The sequence below is a fragment of the Phyllostomus hastatus genome, unplaced genomic scaffold, assembly GCF_019186645.2.
Source record: "Phyllostomus hastatus isolate PE091 unplaced genomic scaffold, TTU_PhHast_1.1 phas_scaffold_501, whole genome shotgun sequence".
NCBI lineage: Eukaryota > Metazoa > Chordata > Mammalia > Chiroptera > Phyllostomidae > Phyllostomus > Phyllostomus hastatus.
The window spans coordinates 46,945,327-46,968,117 of record NW_025334033.1 but is presented as its reverse complement, the minus strand read 5'-3'; the positions used below and the strand labels follow the sequence as shown (position 1 = coordinate 46,968,117).

At 50.0% G+C, this 22,791-nt stretch overlaps 1 protein-coding gene across 1 annotated transcript in view; it reads right to left on the bottom strand.

Moving 5' to 3' along the window:
• The window catches only part of GALNT16 (polypeptide N-acetylgalactosaminyltransferase 16), an 80,161-nt gene extending 57,639 nt beyond the window's left edge, over window positions 1–22,522 (bottom strand). The window contains exon 1 of the mRNA XM_045823839.1: window positions 22,235–22,522. Within this exon, the coding sequence (XP_045679795.1) occupies window positions 22,235–22,411 (177 nt within the window). The 5' untranslated portion in view covers window positions 22,412–22,522. The remainder of the gene's footprint in view (window positions 1–22,234) is intronic.
• Between the last annotated feature and the right edge of the window lie 269 nt (window positions 22,523–22,791).

Below are 22,791 nucleotides of genomic sequence, written 5' to 3'. Positions count from 1 at the left end.
GTCCATGGAAATTCTTCTCCTTGCAATACCACAAGAACCCCACTTCCACTGGTAGTACTATGATCCAACTCCCTTCACTGGGACTAGGCTGCCTGGTGGACCAGCCCTGTCCTCACCCTGGAGGTACTACAGGAACTGCAGCCGCTGTCCTCAGGAGGCGTCTGCAGCCTTTCTATAGGACACCTGTAAACCAGATGGGTGAGGGAAAGCCAACCTCACCAGTATGGAGAGCAAAGGTTGAGGGCCTTTAGGTGGATCTTTGAGTTTGGTAGAAGAAGTGCTATCGTGGGCTGGGGGGTTACTGGAGAAATTCTCCACCTCCCCAGAGTGTTGAAGATGCACTGCTGGGTCTAGGTTGGGGCGGGAGGCTGGCCGGGTTAGGTATAAAGGAAGACTTCCTATGGGCCATAAGATCAGTGAAGGGTGGGGTGAAGGGTATGGGGGAGCCCTGCTTTGGTGTCTTAGGGGGCGAGGAGAGGATGAGCTGAGGAGCAATCAGATACGCTCCCTGGGCTCTAGGCTGCGGCTCCCACTCCCTGCCCTGCCAGCCTTGGCTTTGGCCTCGTCTCCCAGGAGGAACAGGAGGCAATGCCATGTTTGTCTCAGGACAGAGATCGTAATGGCAAATGGAGAGGTCTGGCATCTGGGCTAAGAACATTAACTTAGGGAGGAGACAACCTGGGTGGCGTCCCAGCTCTGCCACTTACTAGCTGTGTTGTGTTGGACAAGTTACTTGATCTCTCTGTGCCTACCCCATCGAGACGCTGGGAGAAGAAAATGAGATCATGTGTGTACAATGCTTAGCGTGGTGCGGGGCATAGAGTTAACACTCCATAAACTGCAGCTATTAAACTAATGTTAAGGCTGAGACAGAGCTATCCTTTCCCACCCCAGGTTTCTGTCTTACAGAGCGACACACCAGGACACCATCCAGTCTGGGCCCAGGAGGGGCATCCACCCCCTCCTAAGTTAACAGTCCCATGGGGCCACACCCGTTACAGGTCCTGGGGCCCCCACTGCAGTGATGACCATGGTTCCTTACACTTTATGGGACTGAATATTGTGTGAAGCAATTTCACATGCACCATCTCATTAGATAAGCCTATGTGTATTATCATAACAGCTGTTGTACAGATTTTAAAACGAAGAGACTCAAGGGGTTCCACGGCTGAAAAGGCGTACTGAAACCCGGGGCATCTGGCTCCTGTTCCATATCATTCCAGGCCTTCCTGGTAGAGGTGGGCCCTCTGCCTCAGCTTCTGTGCCCAGTGGTCAGGCCAGGGTCAAAGTCAGGGCTTGGCGTATGTCTGTAGAAGGTGCGCCCTCTGCCACTACCCCGGCCAAGAGCAGGAGAGGTGGGGACGGGTCCTGATCTCACCAGGTGGCATCCTCACCAAGGCAGCTGTCTGCACAGCTGGCTGCCTGGGGCTTATCCAGTGTAGAGACGTGGGGAAGTCAGAGTTGAGTACCCCCTGGAGTGGGGACAAACCTGAAACACTTCTATGTGAAAATTTAAAATATTAAGTCTTACCAAAATCATAAAGACAAGGCCCTCCAAAAAGAATCGCCCACCCTGGCCAGTGTGGCTCCATGAGTTGGAGCATCGACCTGTACATCAAAATGTTGGGAGATCGATTCCCAGTCAGGCCGCATACCTGGATTGCAGGTTCAATCCCTGGTCGGGGTGTGTATGAGAGACAACCGATCGGTGTTTCTCTCATATCGATGCTTCCCTCTTTTTCTCTTCCTCCCTCTCTCAAATCAATAAACATTTTTTAAAAATTTAAAAAGAATCTCCCTTATCCTTTAACTTTACAGTAAAGAGCATCGAAATGGAAAATTTAAACAGGAAAGGACGGTCGCTGAGCCTCAGTGGAAATTCGCCTCTGGAAGCCTCAAGCCCCTCTCTCCGGCCCGTGGGCAGCACCCCCTCTGAGATCACAGTGGTGAGGGAGCTCCAGAGGTCTAGAGCAGGTGCGGTCCGCTTGCTCTAACACAACTTAACTCTCACAAATAACAGAACTGGGATGGGGGGTTTCGGCATTTAATTCTTTCCAGATAGGGCTGAAATAGCATTTTTGTTCTACACCCTCATTTTCAAGAGCTGGTCATTTCCTGAGACCATGACCCTCTGGGCTGAGACTTTGTTCCAGCCCAGAGGTGAAGTGTATGGGTCTGAGGGCCGGAAGGTGCTCTCAGGAGTCACATTCTTAATCTGAATCTTCCAATCACTCTCCACCACAGCATCTTGGGGTCAATGAGAGCATTCGTATTTTTGACAGCCTTTTCATTCGCTTCTGTTAGGTTAAAATGATCGACAGTGAAACCAAAGGGCATGAACCCACATGCAGGTCTTGTTGTCTCACCTCTCCGGGGAGGCCCCAAAGAGGGGTGATGGTGGAGTCCGCCTGCAGAGCTGGTCTGGTACCGGCGGCCTGGGTTTAATTCCCATGTTTGGGGACAGTTGTCTATCCCCACCTCGTTCCTATTTGCCTACAAGGCAATCCAAGATGTTGGCTTCTTGAGGCAAAGGGAGCATTGAATTCTGTGGGACTGCCTCCTGGGAACCTTGCAAAGATTGGGCAAGCTGGGGTCGGACAAAGTGCAAACTTGAGAGCATCTATAAATGTTGAGTTCTGATGACAAATATGCACATCTGGGTATGCAACAGTAACTAGCACCATGGCACTGTCTCTCACTTTTAAGAACCTTACCCATTAGAGCCCTGGCTGGTATGGCTCAGTGGATTGAGTGCCTGCCTGCAAACCAAAGGGTTGCTGGTTCGATTCCCAGCCAAGGCACATACCTGGGTTGTGGGCCAGATCCCCAGTAGGGGGAGCACCAGAGGCAACCACACATTAATGTTTCTCTCCCTCTTTTTCTCTCCCTGCCTCTCTATCTAAAAATAAATAAAATATTTTTTAAATAAAAATCTCACACATTAGAGCATTGACTTTGACCAACAGAGCATATGTTTGTTAAATTAATTAGTAAAAATGTCCCAGAACAATTTCTACATAGGGCATAAGCAACAGCTTCTGTCTGGGGAAGCCCAGCATTTATTTTCCCTTCCAAGAGCACCCTAGTTTCCTGTTAGGGAATTGTCTCTTGTCTCTGAGGGCAACCTCATTTGCAGGGTAAATCAAAGGACTCCCCCCACCACCATCAACATCGCACAGAAGCAGAGGGTCCTTGGAGGCCCCTGTGAAGAAATCCCACTTCTTCCCACCAAAGGGCAAACACAGGACTTAAGCTGGGCCAAGAAGGCCCTCCCAGGCCTTAGGCTTGAGAACAGCAACGGAGAACTATAGAGCCCAAGCCTTCTAGCAAAGTAAAGATTTCAGAGGTTTTGACCACCTGAAGCAGCTGGTTTCTAGCATCCCAGATATCCTAGCAGTGCGGTCCCCTGAGACGTAAGTTGGTCATGTTAACCAGAGACTCCCAAATGGTGGCCCCGTCAAAGCACTGACTTCCACACCGGCTCAGCTGTTCTCAGCCTTTCCAGAGCCTCTAGACCACAGCAACCCTCGCTGGCCCCAAAGGGAAAACAGTGAGAAGATCTCTATCCACTGCTGCCCAGGGCTTTGTGCGCAGGAACATCAGACCCAAATGTGAGCACGGGTCACAGGTGCACGCTCTCATTTTCTGGGGGCTGACTTTTCAGACCCTGGGCTGGCTTTTTCCAGTTTCCGATGCTATAGGGACCGACTGATTTCCAATCCATAGACTTCTGGGTTGATGGAAATCTACTGGAACCTCCTGGTCCTTGAGGAGGTACCCCATGAAGGTCCCCTGCATCTCTTTATCTCCGAGTGATTCCAGGTGGTAAACTAGCGGGTCTGGGGCCAGCACTCACCGGCCGGGCTGGACGCTCACTCAGTGCAGCGGGAACGCAGGCGGTGCTGGCCCCGCTGGGCCTCAGGGGCACACAGATCCTGCAGTTACCAGCAGGAAGGAGTGTTGTGGTCTCGTGGGCCCGACATGTTGGTGTGGGCTGGATTTGGTAGCCTGTCCACTTACTTCATTCACCACTGAGGCTTCTTCGCAGCTGGCTCTCAACTTATTCTGATGGCGTAATGGTTTGCCCTAATGAAGAACAAATGTCCTGTGGCTTTCCAAAGGGGCAGCAGGGTATAGTGGGAAGAATTATGGCCAGGAGGCCTGGATCCCAGCCCTCGCCTGCCGAACAAGAAATAAACTGTGTGACTTTAAACGAGCGACCCTTCTCTCTGTCCTTTTCTCCCCTGTAAGTCAGGCTCCCAAGTGTCTACATTTCCTCAGAGTCTACGGGCCCTTCTTCCAGTGCCTGCTGGGAAGCAGGTTGTGGGGACTTGAGAGAGGCAGTGGCAGACACCTTCACTAGTTTGCTTTGGACTTGCAGCATCACTGGTTCCAAGAAACATTTTGGTTTCTTAGCACCAAAGTCTTGCAGGATGTAGGAGTCTTCAGGGACAATTCAGAGTTCCTGTTGCTGTGGAGAGCTCTCTCTGAGTCCTCGGCATTAGTCACTCGATGCCCAGGTGAGATCAAATGGAGAAGTTTCTACTGGATTGGGGCCCTGCAGTTAAGATTTTCAGTTAGTGGATCTCACTCTCAGGCAGTTGCATCATCTCAGATATGAACACAAGAGGCTCTGTGGCCCAGGAAGCAGGAAAGGGAGGAGCTGCATTGACTCTGCTGCTGGGCAGATTGCTGTGCACCTTCAGGCAATTCACTCAACCTCTCTGAGTCATTTTCCTCAATGGCAAAATGAAAGAGTGGGACTTGACTCCTATTCATTTATTTATGGTATAGTCCCTGTATCATTAAACACAAGAAGACAAGAAATTCAGAGTGTTGGAAGGGAGGGACTGGATACCCGCCAACTGCCAGTGAGGGGCCCCGGGCTACTGGAGCAGGTGTAATTGCTCTGTTGAATTTCTAGCTGCACCAAAAAGGAAGCACTGTGTGCTGCTTAGTTCTCACTGTTTGCTAAACGAAAGCTTACCCACCAGTCAGGACAGAGATCCTCCTTTTCCGCAGTGGATTCTGCAACCTGCTCGTCCTTGTGTTAGGACTGTGAACCCTCGCTGAGCACCTAGGAGAGGCCCACTGTGCTGGGCCTGCAACGGCAACCAGCCCCGAGGTCCCCGCGGGGACGGTGATTTTCTCTTGGGGATTCTCACACAATGGAAATATGACAACAATGCCAATGGTGATTGTGCCAAGAGGCTGAAAGGGGCTCTCTACAAGCGAGGGCCTGGCAGCAGAGATGTGATTCTACAAAGACTTTCCAACAGAGAGCAAAACCACAAATCACTGCTGGGTGTGCCACTTTCCGGGGACCTGGCTTGATGTGGGGACTTGATCTGGAAAACTGGGAGTGGCGAGTGACTCACATATCCTGGAGACTCTCTCAAGTATTAATCAACTCATCTCAGGACTGGTCAAGAGATGCTGAGCATTCTGTAGCCAGCCTGGGGCACTAGCGTCCTGTGGTTTTTGACTGGAGAAAGAGCAAACCATGTTGAGATGGCAGTCAATGCCTGCCTTTCTTTTTTAATTAAAACTTTACATTTTATTATAAACATTTTTATTTTTTAAAAAAGAATTTACTTTTAGAGAGAAAGGAAAGGAGGGGGAAAGAGAGAGAAACATCGATTGGTTGTCTCTCGCACACCCCCAACTGGGGACCTGGCCTGCAACTCAGGCACGTGCCCTGACTGGGAATCGAACTGGTGACCTTTCGGTTCACAGGCTGGCACTCAATCCACTGAGGCACCCCAGCCAGGCCTTATTTTAAACATCTTTAAATGTGCTGAAAGAATTATACAATGAACACTCACATATCTGCCACCTAGACTTAACCATTAGTGTCTTGCTATATTTGATTTATCATACACCCACCCCTCTATCCACTCTTTCATCTGTCAATGAGTCCACCTTAATTTTCTGGTGTATTTCAAAGGAAGCTGTAGACTTCAGCATACTTCACCCCTAAACACTTCAACATGCATATCATTAACTGAAGTTCAAATTTTGCTTAAGGTTTTGTGTGTGGGGAGATGTAAAATGTACAAAGCTTAAGAGTACCTTTAGATAAATTTTGACACATTCATGCATCTGTGTAATCTAAATCTCTACCAGGAAATAGAACATTAACATTACTCCAGAGAGTTCCCTCGTCCACCCCTTTTTAAGGGACTCTGCCCCTGCCCCCTCCACATAGCCCCTGCTGTTCTAATCTCTGTGTTCTGTGCCCCGTGATTCTGATCATTTTGTTACAACTGTTCAACCGGATGGGCATCTAATCCAAAAGTGGTCCATCCAGCTGTTCACTAGTGACCTTTCACCTCTGTGGCTGGGCTCAGCAGGATGAGCTGGGCCAACCAGAGTCTCTCAGGAGGTGGGAAATGGAGAGACTGCCCTAGCTGGGCAAGGGTCGAGATGAAGGCCACGAAACAGACTGGGGCCTGGGTAACCACAATCAAGGGCCACATACAAAAGCACAGGGAAGCCAGAACTAGTGAGGAACGTGGGGTGTTTAATGGGGACACACAGCCTCTGTGAGAGGGGCATGGCCCGTGAAGGAGGGATGGGCGAGGGGGCCTCAGTTTCCTTCGTTTGCAGCAGCAGCAGATCCAGGCCTCGAATGTCTGAGGTAACGTGGATGGGCCCCTCCTCTGCGCAGCTACAACAGCCCCACTAAAATGGAAATGCAGGTGATAGGACACAGGAGAGTTGAGATGACAATGAAAGAATCTTTCTTTGATGAGAGCCATCCAGCTTCCATGTAGGATGGGCTCTAGGCATGACCTAACTGTCCCTGGAAAATAACACAATAATAAATGACATCAGCCTCATAAAGCCAAGCCCAATACAGCCTACTTTAATGCCTCATCCCACCTGGGCCCCACAGCAATCTTCGGACACTCTCCTTTCATTGTCCCCATTTTGCAGTTGAGGAAACAGACACAGAACAGAGATGGAAATCGCCCAGGTTTGCAATAAGCTGTGGCACCAGATCTCACCGTGCTAAGGGACTAAGTCCCAGAGTTTTGCTGGATGAGGGGCTGACATGCCTGAGCAGGTGCTGAGTCGGGGGTGGACCCAGTGTCACAGGCAGTATGTGGTGGTAAGTTTTCTGCCCTGGAGCACTTGTCACGCGTGAGCAGCCCACGTATAAAGAATCTCCTTACTCTGGCTCCTACTATCATGGTCCTCAAAATACGCCAGGCAGGGCACATTCGCTGACCCAGGGCTGGGGGCTCCTCTCTTCTACCCTCCTGGGTGCCGAGGCGTCTGCCAGAACAACCGTGTTGCTCCAACCCTGCTCCCGACACGCCTGTGCGCTCCTTCACCTGTCCTTGCTGACAGCGATGGCCAGAGCCCCTGGAGGCGGGACGGTGGCAGGACAGCCCCAGCGCTGGCACCCAGACGGCATCTCTGCTCCCTGTTCCCTGGGCTGCAGAGCAACCACCCTCCCATGAGGAACCGCAGCTCGAGGAGCAATAAGGAAGAGCTCAGGGTCTCCATTGCCCCTGCAACCTCTGAGAAGTTAGGATGATTCTAGTCTCAGGAGAGGGTCAAAGAGATGGTATAGCAGGGCAGGCATGAGCATCCCAAGGAAGGAGTCCATTTTTCCAAAGCAGGAGGGGCATGGCAGAGCTGAATCTTCCTTCTTAGGTAGGTACATCCTCCCAGGTATTAGTCCACGCCTGTGTCATCATCTATTCCCCCAGCAGAGTGTAAGCACTGTGAGGACAAGGCCAGGATGTCTTGTTCACCTTCGATTCCATGGCACCCTGCAGAGTTCCTGATGCACAGTAGGTACTTAATAAATATACAGCAACTTAAATGAATGGGGACACAACATGGGGAAGCTGAGAATTCACAGGGATAATGATAATGTAATTTAATGTAATTAGCACTTCCTAAGTGCCAGGCCCCATGCCACCAGCACCACTTTTAGTAAATAATCAAACCCTTGTAACTACCTTGTGATGTAGGTACTGAGGCACAGAAAGGTTAAGTAACTTGCCCAAAGTCACACAGTTTGTAAGTAGTGGAGCTGCATTTGAACCCAGCATTTAGACTCCTGAGTCCACGGTCTTACCTCCTGTGATAACCACCATCCTACCTTTCCTACCATAAAGCTTCCTGGAAAAGCTTCCTGGCATGTTAAACCAAGCTCCTCCCCTGCCTGAGCCCAGGATCTGGTGCGGGAGTGGGGATTCAAACCCAGGCCCGGCTGCCTCCAGGCCTGTGTGCTGTAACACACAACCCTGTGTCTGGGCAGCAGTGAGCAAGGCAACAGCACAAGGAATTGCCTTTAGACGGTAAGAGGCCCCAGGATCCAAGCCCCTCTGAAGGGTATGGAACCTTACCATGCCGCTTGAGCTGTCTGCATATAAAGAAAAAAAAAATCAGCTGGTGCTGATATAATCTTTGTCAATTCTGAGAGGACCTCTCAGAGGTCCTTGGGGGCAAACCCCATCAGGTAACTTACGGGAATTAATAGTCCTAACACTTGGTTTTTGAAGTGCTCTGGGCATGCTGGTACTCACCAGCAGGAAGTAATTTCAGAATGAATATCATTTCTCTAAGGCTCTTCATGATGTCTTGGGGTTTAGACAGGCCCTGGGGACAGGCTCAGCTCCTACCCAGCATGCCTCTGCTCCGACAGAGAACTGTGTCTGCGGTGATAGGGGACTGCACAGGGCTGCCCAGACCTGTGAATTATCAGGACTTGGAAATGCCACAGGCCTGCGTCCTGGGAGAAGGGAGAGTGATGTCGATGTGTTTGAGCAAGTCATGTCTCCCTGGGTCACCCGGACGCGTGGAGCCCAGGAGGATGGAGGGCCAGGCTGGTCAGCTGTCACGACCACATAGCCCCACTGGAACAAGGAAGACAGACTCCCACCGCTGAGCTCACAGAGCACCTGAGGGTGGGGAGGGCAGATGCACAGAGCACTGGGGTCCCTGGGCTTTGGAACTGCCCTGCTTCTCCTCTCATCCTATCCCTCCCTCCTGCTCCAGGGATTCAACTGGGGGCTTTGAGTCACAAACCTTATGAGGTATGGGGCTAAAATGGATTTCCGCTCTCCACACACGAGCGCCAAGCACCGAGAATTGCTTTACTGTCCTCCAGGGAAATGAAACGGTGCCAGGTGGGAGGCGGGCTCTGCGGAAGGCTGGGGGAGCAGGACCTTGCCTGCGGTCCTCCACGACCCTCATGCTCCATCTTCATGCAGTGCAGACCCAGCAACCTCGGGGCAGCAGCTCTCTCTTTCCTTTTAAAGTGTTTTTAGATGTAAGGATTTTTTTAATTCCAAAAAGTACAAAGACTAACACTCACCTGTACTGCCATCAGAATTCACAGTTTGTTAACATTTTGTCAGATTGGCTTCACGCCTCTACCCTTTAAACAACTGAAATAAAATGTTACAAATAAAGCCAGACTCCCTGTTGGTCCACTCCCCCATCTCTCTCCAGAAGCGTTCACTGCCCACCATGTGCTGGGCATCCTCTCTGGTCCATTGCTATACTTTGAAATGTATATATGCACGCAGACACACACGCATCCAGGGACAATAGACACAACTGTTTTGTATTATTCTAATTTGCATAAATGTATTTATTATACTAAATGATCTGCAATTGGGTTTTTCTCCCCCACTAACATCGTTTTTAAACTCCATTCATGCTGATACATATTGATCTAGTTCATTTATTTTACTTCTGCAAGGCAATTCAGCCCAGGTAGGGGGGCCAGACTCCTTTGTGTGGGATTCTCTCAGGTAACACCAAGACTTCCCCTGACCTCAGAGGTTCTGCTGATTTGGAGAGCCTACACCAACTGCAGGGACTCTGCACACGCCACAGCCTTCTGGTCCATAAAACCTTCCAATCCCCACCCTGACCCCTGGATCTTCCCTCCAGCTCCAATCCCCACCCCACGCCTTTATCTAACCTGTCTAATACTTCTTCGCCTTTTTATGTTTTCCACCCTGAATTCAAGAAATAAGGAAATTCAGCTCCTTCGCAAAGTCTGTTTTCCCCTCATAAGCCATGCCTATTAGGTGGTGGGCATCCTGAAGTTGGCATCTCTGCAGACTTTGGTGCCAGGAAAACCTGGCTGAGCTCTGGCTCTTGTGGCAGATAAGCTGCCCTCCCTCGGTCAGACCCCTTATCTGTGAAATGGGGGTAGTAACGTTCAGGTCACAAGCCAGCTGTGACAGTCTCAAGGAAAACTAGGTAAAACACAACTGGCAATCTCCTGGCACATATCAGGTGGTCAAAAAGGGCTGTCGTTACCCTTCTGTCTCAAACCTGCAGTCACAGCGGTCTCTCAGAATGTAATTAGACCACATCACTGCTTTGCTAATGTGACTTCCCAGATTAGGTCAAGCAGGCTTTGCAGTATCTCCCTTGGTCTGTGAATTAGCACTCCCTTGGAGTGCTTGCTCTGGAGGAGGCCAGCCACCACAGCATGAAGACACTCAACCAGGCCTGCGAAGAAGTCCACGTGTGAAGAACTGAGGCCTCCTGACAACAGCCAACACCAGCTTACCAGCCACATGAGACGGACACCTTCCACACTGTCCATGACTACAGCCCCAGCTGACATCTGACCGCAACCACATTGAGAAGCCCTGAGCCGGGACCACCCAGCCAAGCCACTCCCAAATATGTGACCCACAGACACAAGAGAGAATGAGTGATTATTGTTTTTTTAAATATATATATTTTATTGATTATGCTATTACAGTTGTCCCATTTCTCCCCCTTTATTCCCCTCCACCCTGCACACACCCTCCCACCCACATTCCCACCTCTTCATGTCCATGGGTCATACATATAAGTTCTTTGGCTTCTCTATTCCTTACACTATTCTTAACTTCCCCATGTCTACTTTGTACCTACCATTTATGCTTCTTATTCCCTGCACCTTTTCCCCCTCTCGCCCCCTCCCACTCCCCCACTGATAACCCTCCATGTGATCTCCATTTCTGTGATTCTATTCCTGTTCTAGTTGTTTGCTTAGTTTGTATTCTTATGGTTCGGTTGTTAATAGTTGTGAGTTTGTTGTCATTTTACTGTTCATATTTTTTATCTTCTTTTTCTTAGATAGGTCCCTTTAACATTTCATATAATAAGGACTTGGTGATGATGAATGCCTTTAATTTGACCTTATCTGGGAAGCACTTTATCTGCCCTTCCATTCTAAATGATAGCTTTGCTGGATAGAGTAATCTTGGATGTAGGTCCTTGCCTTTCATGACTTGGAATACTTCTTTCCAGCACCTTCTTGCCTGTAAGGTTTCTTTTGAGAAATCAACTGAAATTCATATGGGCACTCCTTTGTGAGTAATTGTCTCCTTTTCTCTTGCTGCTTTTAAGATTCTCTCCTTATCTTTAACCTTAGGTAATGTAATTATGATGTGCCTAGGTATATGCCTCCTTGAGTCCAGCTTCTTTGGGACTCTCTGAGCTTCCTGGACTTACTGGAAGTCTATTCCCATTGCCAGATTGGGGAAGTTCTCCTTCATTATTTTTTCAACTAAGTTTTCAATTTCTTGCTCTTCCTCTTCTCCTTCTGGCACCCCTAGGATTCAGATGTTGGAAAGTTTAAAGTTGTCCTGGAGGTTCCTAAGCCTCTTCTCATTTTTTTTTTGAGTTCTTGTTTCTTCATTCTGTTCTGGTTGACTGTTTATTTCTTCCTTCTGCTCCAAACCAATGATTTGAGTCCCAGTTTCCATCCCTTCACTGTTGGTTCCCTGTACATTTTCCTTTATTTCACTTTTCATAGCCTTGACCTTTTCCTCTATTTTGCAACCATATTCAACCAATTCTGTGAGCATCCTGATAACCAGTGTTTTGAACTGTGCATCTGATAGGTTGGTTATCTCTTCATCACTTAGTTGTATTTTTTCTGGAGCTTTGATCTGTTCTTTCATTTCGGCCTTTTTTTTTTTTTTTTGGTCTCCCTGTGCCTGTTATGAAGTAATGGGTGGAGCCTTAGGTGCACACTGGGGCGGGGCAACCCATGTTACTGTGGGAACAAGGCAGTATGCTCAGGTCTCTGCTGGTTTTCAGTCACTTCCCCCACTACCCACAAGCAAATTGGGCCCTTCTGGTGCTCATTTCCATGTGGGGGACCCTGTGGGTCTCTCCAGTGAACTCTCCTGTGAGGCTGGGAGTGTCTCTTGGCACCTCAACCCCCACAGGTGTTTTTAGTCAGAGGCTTTGAGGCTTTATTTCCCTGAGCTGGAGCCCTGGCTTGTGCAGTCTGTCTCTCCAGTTGTTCCTCCTGGTTTATCTGCACACAAATGTGGGACCCCCAGCCCTCCAGCCACCACCTTGCCTCGAGTCCTCTCTGCCTAGCTGTCCATCTCTGCCCCCCTACCGGTCTGGATGAATGTTTCTTCTTTAACTCCTTGGTTGTCAGACCTCAATAGAGTTCTATTTTCTGTCAGTTCTGGTTGTTTTTTGTTTCTGAATTTGTTGTTGTCCTTCTTTTGTTTGTACGAGGAGGCACAGTGTGTCTACCTATGCCTCCCTACTGGCCAGAAGTCTGGTTTTTCATTAAACTTTAAGGTGATTTGTTATGCAGCATTAAATAAGTAATGTACAAGTTAACAAATAATGACAAGTTGTATTGTTATCACTAATTTGTAAAAACAAATTAGTATACTACAAAAAACAATTTTGTATACTAGTGCTAGTATAGCACTTAATATGTGCTAGGCACTACTCTATTATTTTTTTTAATCCTCACCTGAGGATATGTTTTCATTGATTTTAGAGAGAGCGAAAGGGAGAGACAGAGAGAGAGAGAGAGAAACATCAATCAGTTGCCTCCCCAACATGTGACAACTGGGGATCAAACTTGCAACCTAGGTATGTGCCCTGACCAGGAATCGAACCCATAACCTTTTGGTGTATGGGACGACACTCCAACCAACTGAGCCATCTGGCCAGGGATAGGCACTATTCTAAATACTTTGTGAAAATTAATTCATTTAATCTTCATAGCAGCCATCTAAAATGGGAACTACTAGTATCCCCATTTTATAGGCAAGATAACTGAGGCACAGAATGCTTAAATAATTTGCTAGTGAGTGGCAGAGCTGAAACATGAACTGTGACACTCTGGCTCCAGCCACTGTCCCCATAACCACTATCTCATGCTGCATTCTTGAACAAAACCATAACCAGAGTGGTGACACCAAAAAGCAAGAAATGTTCTCAAATTCACCAAGAACAATTTTAAGGGAGGGGAGAAGGAAAGAAACAAAAAAAAGCCAACATATTTTCTTCCCCCCAGATCCTCCAGGTTCCTATCCTTCTCCTTGGGTTTCAGCTCTAACCATCTCCCATGCCACCAGTAGGCTGGTCCCCCACAGCCAACTCACCTCCACTGAGTTTTTAAAGGGTTTGCACAATGTTTTAAAACTCTTAGCATGTCTCCTTAGTTAGGGTTCTGATCCATGGAGATGACCAGTGTCCCCTCTGCACATCTGCTGATTCAACACAAGCCTCATCCCTGCTTCTTCAAATGGGCCAGCATCTTACAACATACCAGGTCTTTATTCTCCAGCATGGAGAAACCCAAGGAGAAACACACCAAGACACATCTTAATTAAGTCACCCAAGATTAAAGATAAGGAAAGAATCTTAAAAGCAGCAAAAGGAGACAGTTACCTACAAATGAGTTTCCATAAGACTACAGCTGATTTCTCAAAAGAAACCTTACAGGCAAGAAGGTGCTGGAAAGAAGTATTCCAAGTCATGAAAGGCAAGGACCTACATCCAAGATTACTCTATCCAGCAAAGCTATCATTTAGAATGGGAGAGCACATAAAGTGCTTCCCAGATAAGGTCAAGTAAAAGGGGTTCATCATCACCAAGCCCTTATTATATGAAATGTTAAAGGGACCTATCTAAGAAAAATAAGATCAAAACTATGAACAATAAAATGACTCGCAATGATCAACAATCAATCCTAAAAAACAAAAACAAACTAAGCAAACAACTAGAACAGGAATAGAATCACAGAAATGGAGATCACATGGAGGGTTATCAGCAGGGAGGGGAAGGGAGGAAAATGAGGGGAAAGGTACAGAGAATAAGAAGCATAAAGGGCAGGTAAAGTAGACACGGGGAGGTTAAGAACAGTATAGAAAATGGAGAAACCAAAGAACTTATATGTATGACCCATGGACATGAACTAAGGGGAGGGGGAGTACTGGAGCAAGCAGGGTTGCAGGGTGAGGAGAATAAAAGGAGAAAAAAATGGGACAATTGTAATCACATAATCAATAAAATATTATTTTAAAAATATCGGAGCTTTAAGGTGGAGCAAAATCACTCCAGGAAGTCAACGTCATCAGTGCAGGATCAGCAAATACAAAACACATGTTCTGCAGTCCCCTCCCTTGCCCTTTGCAGACATGGCTAATCAATCGCTTCTTTCCCACTCAGTCTGGAGGCAGCTTCAGAATCCGACTCACACCAGCCTCCCGACTGCCACTTCCACAGGTTCTGAGTCGCCAAGCAGAGCTGAAGCCTATTTGTCATTCTGGCTCTAACAGGACAAAGATGAACACGAAAAGCAACAGACTAGAACTAATCTCCCTCCTTCCCAAGGGAGTGAAAAGCTCCCTGCCTCCACTGCTCTTACCCCTCCTCAAAAACCCATGGTCACCACAGCCAGGGCTTCAAAGGGATTTTAAAAAGAGAAGACACTGCAAAAACACTTTGACATTGGTTTTATGATGGGATGAGGACAGGGCCCCTGCTGAGAAGGGTCCCATGCCCCTAGATGAGGGTGACTTAGGAGCTCAGCAACAGATGGACCGGGAAGAATGATCCTGGAGACAAGGTAAACCGGGAACGTAGCCACGTTCTTTATACATAACCTTCCACTGACAACCTCTGAGCACTTCAGAGAAGGGTCATGAACACACATAAGGATGAGAGCTGTCCAAAGGTAATATAATGCAAGCCTCATCTATAATTAAAAATTTTCTGCAAGCATATTTAACAAGTAAAAAGAAAAGAGGTAATATTAATTTTAATAATATATTTTATTTTGTCCAATATGTTCAGATATTATCATTTCAACACATTAACAATATTTTTTTAAAAATCAGGGGTAATTTAATTATTTTTCTTTTGTACTAAGTCTTTAAATTCCAGTATGTATTTTATGCTTATGGCTCATTTCTACTTAGATACTAAATTTTCACCAGAAATACTGGATCTGTATTGACCTGTCATAAAGTTTACAGTTGAAGATATAGATTCGATATATTGACATTCTTATAAATGCTTCTAAAAGTTTTCCAATAACTGAAATGAGCGGCTGGGTTTAAATTAAATCAACTAAATTAAACAAAATTAAAAATTCACTTCCTCCTGTTGCTCTAACTACATTCGAAGTGCTCAATAGCCACATGTGGATGGTGGCAACTGTACGGGCCACTTATTCACGCATTCACTGGCTGATTCTTGTACAAGTGTCCCCTGACTGGAGATCGAACCCTCAACCTTGGCATATTGGGATGATGCTCTAACCAACTGAGTACCCAGCCAGGGCCGAGTACCATTAACTTTTGTCTTGTAAACCTCTTCAGCCACCAGCACCCTCCATGGCCCCTCACTAGCTTCACACACACGCACACACACGAGTGTGTGCACACACACACATACCTCATTGCTTTCACATTATAAAGAAATGAAGTGTTCTAGCCATAGAACATTTTTCAAAGAACTTAGGTTTACCTGTTAAAGAACCAACACTTACTAATATATTTGACCACACTGCTGGAAAATGTTCTGAACTGAATGACACAGTTCCCTGATGTCCCAAGCCCACACTCTGAATGTAATTTATCACTTCCTGATGACTCAGGAACGTTCCTGAGCCTGCCTTCACCACAGCCTGTGAGGCCTAGTGATCTGGCCTGCCACTTGGGCCACTTCTGCCCTTTGCGTACACTGTCCCAGCCAAGCACACCAAGCATGCCCCACACAGAGATGGCCCTGGGCTTTGGCTGGAACGCTCTCTCCCTAGGGCCCTGTATGGCTCACTCTTTCCATTGAACCTCAGCTCATACACCGTCTTGTCAGAGAGGCCTTTCTTGGCCACCTTTCTCTCATCTTCCCTGCTTTATTTCACTTTGCTCCACAAACACACCGCTCAGGTACGCTGCTACTCAAGATTGCCCTGACAAACAGTGGGCAGGGCCCTGGAAGGTAGGACAGGCTACCCGTAAACTCCCCCCAGGTCGGACGAGGGACATAAAAAAACAAGTGGAATATGGGAATGTCAGACTCAAGGGCCTCAGTGGGGCAGAAAAGCCTTTGCAGGCCTCTGTGCCCAGGAGCAGGAAAAATGCTAACGACCAGCACCAGCGCTCCCTACTCTGCAACTTCACCTCTGACCAGCCTTGGCCCTCTCCCCTTCCCTGCTTGGCAGCTCCAAACAAACAGGGAGGGGACAGCAGAGCAGCAGTTATGGGCTTTTTTTCATCGCCCTCCACCCTGAGCTCTGTGTGCTGGGCCAGCCCTGCATCCCAGGTGCCAAGTCTCTTGCAGTGCAATAATTGGACTATTTCAGACTCGGTTAGCGAGCTGCCTGACATCTCAGGAGACAGCCAGGACAAGGAGCCTTTTTCCTCCTCCTCCCCACTGCTGTTGGAAGAAAGCACTGACCTGCTGACAGGGAGCGTGAAGGGAAACCCTGGTTGGCCTCTGCACGGTTCGGTGACGGACAGGTTCAGTGAGAAAGTTTTCCTCCTGGTGAAAAGAAATCTCTTTTTCTGCAACTTTTACCCAGTGGCCTCAGTTCTGTTTCTACAGAACAATTCAAATAAGCCTCCTGCTTTTTCTGCTGGCTCAGTGCTAAGCACTGACGGGGGATTCAGAAGTGGGAGACATGGTTAAGGGGTGTACACGTTAGCTCAGGAATCAAGAATTACTTTATTCAGCCTTCAAATAGTTTTTAAAATAATTATCTTCATTGGCTTTATCGTTATAACATTAATAGGTGCTTATTATAGTCACTGTTGGAAAGAGCCAAAATATGAAAGGGGAATTACCCATAATCCTACTTTACTATGCTAACATTTTGTTCTAAATGGTTTCACAGCTTCTCCTCCTATAAATGTTTATGGAATGAATACAAAGCAGGGTGCTGCTCTAGGTGCTCCGGGAAAGACATGCTGAAGTATTGGATTTGGCTCTTGCCCTGACGATGCTACAAGGGAAATGAGACACTTACATTGCCTTCAAAGGCAGAAACACTGAGTTTCAGAAGCACTCACTAGCTGCTGGGTCACGGGTGAGCCACTGAACCTCTCTAAGCCTCACTTTACACCGGTGTTAACTGGACCTGATAACGCCACCTTCCTCACAGGTTGTTGAGGGAATTCAAAGCTTGTAAAATACCTAACACTGTGTCAAAGTGTCCAGCAAGTCAGCCACCATAAGTGTAATACAGAGGTGACAGCAATTATGGAGGCTGGGTGGTCGCAGAGCAAAGACTACAGGTGCTCAGAGAGAGGCAAAGCTGCTTGAAACTGTTTCCAGAGCAGGCTGCACACTGTCTGTAACCACACCAAGCACAGTGTCCAATTCAGTGAACCGAATTACTGCCCAAGGGTAACCATCACTGACTCACGTCTGAAAGCTCTGCTCCCTGCTCCTTTCTAGAAGCCTTGGGTTGACTGGTTGTTTAGCCTCCCATGTCTTTGCCCAGCTGTTCACCAGGAAGGTGTTTCAGGTCTCGAGAAGCAGACGGGAATAAATCTTCAATCTTCTGGCTGTAATGAACTGTTCAGCTCCAGGCTCACCTCTAACCCCAGGGCGGTTTCCTCCATTCCGGCAAGACAGTCCCCCAGGGAATTCGGCCCAGCCTTGCCAATCTGTGCCCCTCCACGTGGGCTTAGATGGCGCTTTCAGAGCCCCACTCACAGAGCCAACGATCAGCCACCAGAGAAGAAAGCCAGGCCCAAGCCCTGGAGCAGCCACAGCACAGAAATAAGGGACTGGAAGGAGCAGCACCCTACAACTAATCCCGTACCGCTGCGCTGTGGGCCTCCCAGGGAGGTGACTCAAGCCATCAGGGCCCTTACCAGCCTCGGTGCCTCTGGTCTGTTCCTAATTCCCAGGAGCAGATCCCGATGCGATCCAGGATGGGACCCCAGTGACGGAAAACCAGGCCCTTTCAATCTCAACATTTGGCAGGAGGGATTGTGGGTGTTTGTGCTTCTCCCTCCCCGCCCTCTTTTCTGTGTGCAGCACCTAGATAAATTAATTAAAAAATCATTTTGCCATTTAAACAAATCATATTCCCACGGTTCCAAAACGCACACATTATAAATAAAATATAAACCCAGACAGATCTAACTGAAGCCTCTGCTCTCTGGGAACAGCGCCGGGAAGCCACCACCTGTGTTCCTTCCTGCTGGGGAAGGGGCGTCCCTGCGAAGCCTCAGGGGTGACAAGCCATGCACCTCACAGTGCCCTTCAGGAGAAGTCCCTTAGAGCCATTTAGTCACATCAAGAAATGAATAAGCTTACCTAAGGATCAACAGAAATCATGTAACCCAAATTTAACACACAGAATAACCAAGGTCCAGAGATGTTAAGTATTTTATCCATGGTCACTCAGCAGTATCCCAATGGTTGGATAAGAAACTCCAGTTTAGAAAAACTCTTGCCTAAAACTTCCTTGGTTCCAAATAGGAGATGTTGCAAAAGAGTCTACCTATCTTTCAAATACCCATGATAGATAGTCTTTTTAAAATAGCTCTGTAAAGTGACACTTCCATGTAAGGCCTGAGCACCCCATCCACACCTGTTAGAGAATTCACATGCGGAAAACCTGGGTCCCAAACCCGACGTCAATGTCCTTCCCAACTGTGGGGTCCGAAGCTGGAAGGCCAGAGATGCCTGTTTTGCCTCCTGCTTTCACCGTGTCCAGTGTCCTCGTGCCTCAATGTAGATTGAAATGGATGTCCCCAAACCCACCGTCTTCCCCATAAAGTACAGCATGGAGAAATCACAAACCCTGCGTGCAGCATTGTACACAGCCATCGAGGGATGCAGCCAATGCCTCCCTTCAGTTTTACAGAGTCTGTGACCAATTTTTCACATCGAAATTTGTGACACATGGGCTGACAGCAGGACAGAATATTAAAAATCGGGACCTCCCCAAGAAATCGGGACCTTATGGTTGCCATGCCGACACTCCACAATGTCAAAGAAGTGCCTCTGAGGTCCAGAAGCAATCTGGCTGGATTCGGATAGCCCCCACATTGTGAAGGCAGAGCTGCCTCCTGGCCTGGCTGCTATGCAGGCCCTCCCTCTCGAGACCCAGCTCTCTGATTCCCCAGGGGAGTGATGATGACAACACCTGTCTGAATTTTCACATCCTCTGTCAGCAGAGCTGGCCACATCATTCTCGAAGAAGCTAAAAATCCCCACACAGTGTCTGGGCCCAACTAAAGCAAGACGTGTTTGGGAATGGCAAGAAGAGTAGTGAGATGTCAACCAGATTTCAGGGAGAAAGCCAATCCTCAGCTACTCCTGCACCTTTTAAGTTAGTTGAACAAAGGGTTCAACTCCTAAAGAAGTGGGATAGGCTTTCCCCTATCTCCTAAGTTAGGTGGTCAGGTTGGGGCTGGGAATGAATGAAGTATGAGAGAGCTATGAAGCTAGGACCGTTGACTGCTCCCGGAGATGGGCAGAAATCTTACTTCACTCGCCTAACTACTACTTCCGTCTGGCTGTGTGCATCCACGTGGGGACACGAGAAGCTTCCTGCATAGTCCCTGTGTGGTAGCTTACATTCAGTGAGGAGACAGGGCAGATGACTGAAGTGACTACCTCGGAAGACAGGGATACAACACAAGGCGGTATGCATCTGGAGACCGATGACTATGGAACAGACACCCAGAACTAAAGCTTAAGGAGTCAGGGAGGGGGCTGACTATTACCCTATGTGGCCAAAGAAGGTTCTACCACTCACTCCCCAGGAACTTCCTCTCTCCCTCTCTTCTGGCACTTCCACTCCCTGGCTGCTTCACACTTTAAAGTTGGCTTCCAGGTCACAGCCCTTTCTAATCTGCAGCAAGTCAAAAACCCCAAGGGACCAGGACAGGGCGAGAGGAGGTTCTCTGGAACCCCCTCCACGACTTCCAATTTCCACCCCTCAGAAGGAGTGCTGCATGCCTCCAGCAGTGCCCCTCCCCACACACCATCCTGGGGCTCTCAGGCCCAGGAGACTAGCCTTCCCAGCTGATCTCCACAGGCCCTGGGAGGAGAAGGGGAGAGGTCCACGTGCAAGGTCAGGATTCTGAAGCAGAGGCACGCGTGATGAGACCCAGCCTGAGGTTCTGAGCAGCAGTCTCCCTGTGCTCTCTTCCCCCGCATTTTCCCTCCTCTCTCCCCTCCCTCTCCTCTTCTAGCTCAGACCCTGCCCCCACCCTTCCGCAGAGGACAGAACATCTGGCCAGACTGCCAGTCCCCTGTGGCTCTGGGCCCACCTACCCTGAGACCAAGACTGGATGTAAGAAGGGGGCAGCTTGGAGGAGTCCTGGGTGTGGAAGCTCAGCTCCTAGGGTACCTGGGGCCACTACTGGTTTGGCCAGTTCCACTCCAACCTGTCAGTCCACCCCATCCCAACACTCTGGAGGCTTTTCCTCATCAGTCGTTGTATCCAAACATCCACAAGTGCTTTGGAACCAGTGTCCCAGTCAGTGCCAGGGACCCTCGACCAGAAAGGGAAATTCCTGCTAGGTAGGCTCACCCCCATAGAGTTCAACCAGACAGAGGTTTGGGAATGGGGTGGGGGTGGGGGGTGGGTGCTAGGAAAACCAGCACACTCCAAGGCAAGTATCTCAGGCAAAGCCAGGAAATACAGTTCCTTTGCAGGGATTTCTACTTCTTCCCGGGTGGGTAACAAAACACAGAATCTGGAGTAGGATGGGAATATGAGTTCCACACCGACACCCACCACTGCCACAGCCACATTCTTGGGGCTCAGCTGCCTCTGCAAAAACATCTCAAATTCTCCACACAAGCCCTCGCCCTCCTGACCTGTATCTCCCCGGGAGCTCCTCAGCCCCTCCCTCCCCCCGCCCCTGTCTCTTCAGGTCAGAATGGCCGCCCCGTCGACTCCCCACCCTCGGCCCCACACTTTGCTTTCCCACCCCCTGGTCCACGTCTAGCCAGGCTGCATCCGCCCAGCAGTTGGTCCCGACGGCTGCCCATGGATGTCGCTCGACACCCGGCCGGGTCGGAAGAACGCAACCCGCCGGAACGCGGCCTCTCCGCGGGTCCTGGAGCCGCCGGCCTCAACAGGTGCCCCTGCCACAGAGCCGTCACCCTGCGCCCGGGCGGAGGCGGTGGCAGGCACGCCCTCTGCAGGACAACGCGTCTCCGAACGCCCCAACCCAAGTCCCTGGAGCGCCTAGGGCGCCGGCAGCTCCGCCGAGGCCCTAGCTGTGCTCTGCCGCCTTTGTTTCCCCGCTCGCCTTGACCTCTTGAGGCTGACCCCTTGAAAGGAAATCTCCGAGCCCGGCCGCAGACACTGCACGCTCACCTGTTCGTGATGGGGCAATGGGTTCGTACAGAACGAGACCTTTCCACGACCCAAAGAACGCCAGAGGTGTTAGTGGGAAGTACTCCGTGTCAAAGAAGCAGGTTCTAGTTGGCCCGGGCTAAGAAGGTGACGCAAAGCCGGGCGCAGCCCACAGCGACCCTGCCTCACTTAACATCCCCACCCCATGTCCTTGGCCCCCAGGAGGTTGGAGAGGGGGTGCGCATGGCCACCTACGCGCTTAGCAGCGCGCGGTTCCCACTGTCGGTTCGCTGCGCGCAAGGTACAGCCGCCTTCCCGAGCGGGCGAGGCGCCGGCAACCCCCCGCCCCAGCCCGGCGGCGCAGTGCCGAGAGAGCCGCCACGTTCCCAGTAGCTCGCGCACGCGGGGCCCACCAAACTTGCAGCACTTTCTCCCAACCCCCACTCGCTGTCACCCTTCCTCCATCCGTGCGCCCTGGCCTCGCTGGCCCTACGGAGGTTGCCATAACAACGTGCAGGAATGCTCCAACATATACAAAGCCGAAAGGGCGCGGCGGGCACGCAGCCCCCGGCCCGGCCCCGCGCCCTCTGCAGCCGCGCGGGTCTAGGACGCGCGCCGCGGTTCCCCGGCTGGCTGCTTGGGCGCACAGGGAGGACTCACAATAAGCGGGATGGTGCGGTCTTCGCGAAGCTGCTCCGGCCTCCCACCGGCCCTCTGCGCGCCCCGGCCGCTTGAGGATGCTGCGTGGGCTCGGTTGTCCTGCCATAAGTAGTAGAAAGTGCCCAGGATCCAGGCTACGGTCAGGATGGCGATGGCATTGGCACGGATCTTCCTCATGGTGGGCGGGCGGGCGCCCCGAGTGAGGGCCGGGGCCGGCAAGCTCTAGGGGCTGGGGTGGGGGCACTCACAGCCCCAGCTGTTTGTTTTCGCTCGCGCCCGGCTGCTCAGTCCTGCAGAGCAGAAAAAGGAGAGAGGTGGAGGGGGCGGGGGGGTGATAGGGAGAGACAGGCGCGCGGAGCGATCCTCACGGTCCTAATGCCCTTCAGCCCCGCGCGCGCGTCCCCCGAGGGCCCATTCATTCACGCGCAGAGCCCGCCCAGAGCTCCAGCCCGCGCCGGCTGTCCCGGCTGCTGCGCTCCGGGAGAGAAGCACCAGGGTGCGAAGTGGTGCGAGAGGAAGGCCAGAAGAGGCACACGCCCGCGGCGGAATGGCGACGG